This window comes from Myotis lucifugus, unplaced genomic scaffold, assembly GCF_000147115.1.
Source record: "Myotis lucifugus unplaced genomic scaffold, Myoluc2.0 scaffold_534, whole genome shotgun sequence".
NCBI classification, from domain to species: domain Eukaryota; kingdom Metazoa; phylum Chordata; class Mammalia; order Chiroptera; family Vespertilionidae; genus Myotis; species Myotis lucifugus.
The window spans coordinates 489,663-495,524 of NW_005871582.1; the positions used below are offsets into that span (position 1 = coordinate 489,663).

Genomic DNA, 5,862 nt, shown 5'->3' on the forward strand with positions numbered 1-5,862 from the left:
GTGAGGCGTGTGGAGAAGGGGCAGCTGCTGGAGTACATGCTGACCGACCTCCGCGTGCCCCACAGCTACGAGGTCCGCCTCACGCCCTACACCACCTATGGGGCCGGTGACATGGCCTCCCGCATCATCCACTACACAGAGCGTAGGTGGTGGTGGTGGTGGGAGTGCGAAGGGCGGGTCCATCTGGTGTCCAGGGGATCCCCTCCCCCCTTCCCACACGGTCCCTGAGCGTGGGTCCCACCACTGTGCTGTGTCCTGCTCTGTCTCTGAGGCCAGGCCCCTCTGGCTCCCAGTCCTGGCCCCGGGGACCCTGCCCCTGGTCCGAAGCTCGGGCCCCTCTGCACAGCCCCTCTCGGTTCTGACTTGGCTATCTTGCTTGCTTTCTCAGCTATCAACTCTCCCAGTCTGTCAGGTGAGACACTTCCACCCACTTTTCCTTCTTAGGGACACAAAAGCACCCCTGGTGGGAGGAAGGGACCCGAAGAAATACTCGGAGAGAACATGGGATGGAGGCCAGCGGCTGGAAGGAGAAGCAGAAGGGAGCAGGGCTGGGCTTGGACATGTTTGCATCCAGGATTTATTCTGGGCCTTAAAGGAGGGGGACAAGGGTGGGGCTGGGGAACACCTCTAACTCAGGACCTTCCTCCTCACTGTCCCCAAAAGAAAGTCCAGGCTCACCCGTGTCCCCTGTTCTCTGGAGCAGGTGTCCTTCACCTGAGATCCATGGACCCCCAAAGGATCTGTGTACAGAATTTAGGAGGGTCTGTGGATCCGGAGCCTGGACGGCACACACTCCTTTATTTTCCCCAACTTCTAGCGGAAATGTAACGTCACCTTCGATGGGGAATGTAGGCAGCCAAGCACAGTAGTGTGGTCGCTACCTGGGACTGTCCCCAGAAGTCTGAGGTTTGCACATCAATCACCTCAAGTTGCAGCCCTCTCTCCATACCAGTTACATCCAGTAGCCTTTCAAAACCACGGTAGTTACTAGACCGAACACCAGATCTCCTGATTTAATTAGACAACGAAGAAGCCCACTTACTGTAACGCAAGTTTGTTTAGAAACATGTGACAACTCTCAGTATAACTGATTTTCTGTGCAACCTTTTGTATTTCACTTTGTGCATCTAAAATTGTTACTCCGAGATGGGGTCCTTGGACTGCACTAGCTCCAGGAGGTCTGTGGTGGCACAAAAGGCGAAGGAGTCCTGATCTGGGCACAGTTAGCCAGGGGCCCTGTTGCCTGGCTTCTCAAGCCTTGGGATCCTGGGCCCACTGCTGGGGAGCTCCCGGGGGTGGCAGGGAGGCAGAGCCGGACCAGAGGACCCCCGGAGGCCGACCCTCTGTGTCTCACCCCCACTCCCCGCCCGTGCAGACAACACCTGCCACTTCGAGGATGAGAAGATCTGTGGCTACACCCAGGACCTGACGGACAACTTTGACTGGACTCGGCAGAACGCCCTAACCCAGAACCCCAAGCGCTCTCCCAATACCGGTCCCCCCACTGACGTCAGCGGCACCCCTGAGGGTGAGGACATGGCCTATTGCTAGGAATGAGGACTGCGTCAGGGGTCTGGCCTCTGGGAGCCCAGTCTAATGGGGGAGACACAGCCCTGCCCTTAGGGAGCCCCAATCTGGGGGGGGGACACAGCCCTGCCCTCAGGGAGCCCCAATCTGGGGGGGGACACAGCCCTGTCCTCAGGGGGCCCCAGTCTGAGGGGGACATGCCCTGTCCTCAGGGAGCCGCAGTCTGAGGGGGGACACAGCCCTGTCCTAAGGGGCCCCCGTCTGAGGGAGACACAGCCTGTCCACACGGAGGATCAGGAGGAAGAGCTTCAGCAAGGCTAAGGACTCGTGCAGGCTGGCCTAGACCCCGTGCTGAGAGGCTGGGAGGGCAGGTGGGCTGGGCAAGGCTGGGAGGGTGGGTGGGCTGGGCAAGGCCCCTGGTGTTTGTAGCTGAAACCATGGCTGAGAAGGACTCGGGAGGCAAGAGGTCTGGGTGGGGTGAAGAGGAGGCTGTTGGTGTCTCCCCTCCCCCACAGGCTACTACATGTTCATTGAGACGTCCAGGCCCCGGGAGCTGGGGGACCGGGCGCGGTTGGTGAGTCCCCTGTACAACGCCAGCGCCAAGTTCTACTGCGTCTCCTTCTTCTACCACATGTACGGGAAGCACATCGGTGAGTCAGGAGACTGGGAGTCTGCCCTGCATGTTGGGCTGGGGGCGGAGAGGGGGTCCCCAGGAGGCTAGGCACTGCCACACGGGGCCTGGCTTTCCCAACGTGGATGAATCCCAGATCCTTGGAGGGTTGTGGGCAGAATCTGTGCAAAGGGGGGGTCCAGAGCCAGCTCGTGTGGGGTTTTGAGATGTTCAGGCTGCCAGAGTCTGGGGGCAAATGGCAACAGCAGGATGAGGTGGGGTCACGAGGGGATGGAGGAAACAGCTAAGAAGTCGCTTGTACCGAGTGTCTGCCAGGTGCCACGTGACATCCGGGTGCTCTGCATCTGTGGTCTCATCGTCCCTCACAACCACCCGGGGAGGGCGGTGCCTGCGAGGTTAAGCACCCACACAGCAGCCCAAACCTGCCTGACTCCCAGACCCCAGACACAGAGCTGGGAGGGTGCTGCTTTGTGTGCCGTGGGAGGAAGTCTGCTTCCTGATGTGGGTGTGACCTGAGAGTCCCTGAGGGAGAGGTGGCACCGGCAGTAGCGTCATATGAACCGCTGAGCTCGTCTGCGCAGCCTTGGCCGCAGAGCGCGGCCCTGTGCCGGCCCCAGGAGCTGCAGTGACCGCATGGACATGCTCCCTGTTCTCTCGGCACCACGGTCAGGTCAGAGAGACAGACACTGAGCAGCTAACTGTGCCAGATGCGATTTAGTGGCCACTGTGGCACGTGCCCGCAGCAGAAGGAGAGGGGCCAAGGCCGCTGGTGCTGGGGGCCGACTCGGGCCTGGTTATAGAAGACTCTGAGGAATTGACAACTTAAAGAATTTCATGTGTTTGCTTGTTTCCTTACTTATGGGAGAGGTAACATATTCTCTATGGGTCAAAAGGTGCATGATGAGAGTCCCGCATCCCAGTCCTCCTGCCCCCTGTAGCCCCACCCCAAAGGCAATCATTGTCCTAGATTTTTGGGGAAATTCCCAGGGATACTTTACGCATATAGAAGCAGTACACATTTATTACCCTCCCCCCCTCCAATTTTACACTGTCTGAGTCTTGTTTTCCCTCTGAACTGTGCGTTGCAGTGGCCGTGCCTCGCCAGGCCACAGAACACTTAGTTGTTCTCCAAGGCTGCCCAGTAGAGGAGAGACTTTAAGCAAGTGTAGACCTAAAGGCTCACCATGGAGGAGTCCGCACAGCCCGCATGACGGGTCAAGCTGAACGGGTGAACTGGAATGGGGTGGGGTGGAGGGTCCTCGTACCCTGGGCCCCAGACCATCTGCACAGACCAGTTTGCCCCTGGCTGGCTCTGGGCTTTGTGGGAAGCCTCCTCTGGGGTAGGTGCGGGGGGACTGACCAGGGCTGCCTGCTCTGCCCTAGGTGTGTGTGTTGGGGGTGACCATGGCTGCCTGCTCTGCCCTAAGGGGGCGGGGGGCTGGGGTGACCAGGGCTGCTCTGCCCAGCCCTCTGTTTCCATTTGCTTCCCAGCTCGAGTAACCAATGAAACCAACTCTGCTTTGCCCAAGTCTTTCCCAGTTTTATAGTGAAAATCCCACAACCCAGGAAAACTCAGAGAGTTGGTCATTTTATCCCCAACTCAGGAGGGGCCTGGGACCCAGCTGCCAAGAGGAGGAACATGCAGGGTGCAGTGGGCCCCCGGGAAACCAGGCCTTGGAAGCTGGGATGTCAGGTGTGTGGGCTCCAGAACTTGTCCGTGTTCCCCAGGACGTGGAACGAGCTGTCAGGGGAAGCCTCTGGGGGCAGATTTGATTCCAACTGAAAGGACCCTGTAAGCATCAGATGTGCCCAGCAAGAGGGGGCTGTCCTGTCCCTGGACAGGAAGACTGTCCGCGGGGGTGCTGTGGAGGGGACCCCTGTCCATCCCGTGCGACTCCCGGCTCTGTCCCCTCCCCTCCATCTTCCCCAGGCCTCCCATACCTGACTGGACCCTGCCTGCTTCTCTGGCCTCATTTTCTCCTGCTCTTCCTCTGGCGACCACGTGGGCTGAGCACACGGGTCTCCTTGCGTTTCTTTAAATATTCAAGGCAGGTTCCTCCTGCCTTAGAAGCCTTTGCTTATGATGTCCCTCTGGCCTGGAACCTTCTTCCTGTCCCCTCACGCAGGCTTCCTCAGAGAGGTCCCTGGCAGCCCCTGAATTATTTTCTGTCCAGTGCTTGCCACCAAGAGAGCGCGCACGGCAGGGTCCTTGTCTTACTCAAGGACGTATCTCTGGTGCCTAGAATAGTGCCTGGAACATCGTGGTGCTCGATTAGTTGAATGAATGATAAGCCCCGAGGTAACTTGGAATCCTGAGATCTCATGGAAGTCCTCTGTCAGTCCTGATGACAGTTGTGAAAAATTCTCACATTTAATTCTTGAGAACCAATAGCAATTGGATGCAGACTTTCCCTCAAGGAGTCACAGGAAAGAGAAGATGGGACTCCCAGTAACTGCCATGGCCCTGCGCGGAGAGCGGGCGGGGCCTGGGGGCTGCAGTTTGAGGGCTCAGAGCTCCCTGGAAGCGTAGAGAACTCCCAGCCAACGCCTGGGAAGACTTCTGGGAGGAGGCGACCATTCAGAGAAATCTGGAAGCACAGGGAGGGTTTGGCGAGGGGGATGTGGTCGGGAGGGGCATCTCAGCAGTGGGAGCAGCCGAGGCAAAGCCCAGAGGCTGGAAAGCGGGCGTATGTCCAGGCTCCGCCATGCAGGCCCATTCCCCATTCGGCTGAGGAACACAGGGGAGAACGCACTGAGCAGGCCCGCCCTTAAGGGGGTTTGAAGGTCGACACTGAATTCTGTCAGGAAGCCCCTGAGCAGGGAGATCTTGGAGCTAATGGGGGGCTCAGGGAAGGGGGCAGAAATTCAATTTTTGTTTGAACAGTGAAAAGTGGGGTTCCCTTATCAGTGTCCTTGGGACAGGGTGGTGCAGGAGGAAGAAAAGGTATGAATGAGGCTGGACCCCAAGTGGGGTAGGGACAGGGGGAGATCTCCAGGAAGGGGGAGGGAAAGAGGTCCCTTTGGGGCTGGTGGGGAGCCCGGAAGGCACTGGGGCTTGAGCCTGCTGGAGTCAGTGTGGCACCCCCTGGCCACTGGGTGCTGGTGGCAGCCCTCTCGTGGCCCCATCTGCTGGCGAGGGTCCCCTGCCCAGGCCTGGATCTGCTGCTGGGGAAAGGGGCATTTCTTGCTGTCCCAGTCCCTCCTCTGCCCTCCCCGCCCACCCTACCTGGCAGCTCTAGGCACCAGCTGTCCCCAGACCTTGTGTTTCGAGGGCTCTTTTTGGTCCAAGCCAAGTCCTTTCATCTCAGCAGGTAACATTTGGTGGCTCTCCCCCACAGGGGGTCTGTCTGTCTGGTGTCACAGATGGTGTGGCTTTGTCTGTGGGCAGCTATGCCAGCCACCCTGCACCGCCTGAGTCCACTCCTCTTCCCTCTGAGCCGGGTCTTTTATGTCACTGGGGGCTCAGGGTAGGCTGGGAGAGCCGTGGATTCAAAGGGCTAGCTTTATTCACATCTTAAAACATATAAAAGTATTAAAATTGTAGTTTGTTGCTGTACTTCCAGAAATCATCCCACGTATCATGGGTATGCGTTGTGTGTTTTGGAATCCTGCTGTGAGCGCAGACGTGGGCCCATCATCCTGGGACCAGTTCCCTGTCGAGAGGGCGGAGGGGTGTGTGTGTGTGTGTGTGTGTGTGTGTGTGT

The 5,862-nt window shown here is 58.5% G+C and overlaps 1 protein-coding gene across 1 annotated transcript in view; it reads left to right on the forward strand.

Annotated features, from left to right (window-relative positions):
• LOC102424469 (MAM domain-containing glycosylphosphatidylinositol anchor protein 1) overlaps positions 1 to 5,862 on the forward strand; it is a 53,998-nt gene that overhangs the window by 46,222 nt on the left and 1,914 nt on the right. The window contains exons 9-12 of the mRNA XM_023745321.1: positions 6 to 142; positions 389 to 412; positions 1,376 to 1,528; positions 2,043 to 2,221. Coding sequence (XP_023601089.1) covers positions 6 to 142; positions 389 to 412; positions 1,376 to 1,528; positions 2,043 to 2,221 — 493 coding nt within the window. The remainder of the gene's footprint in view (positions 1 to 5; positions 143 to 388; positions 413 to 1,375; positions 1,529 to 2,042; positions 2,222 to 5,862) is intronic.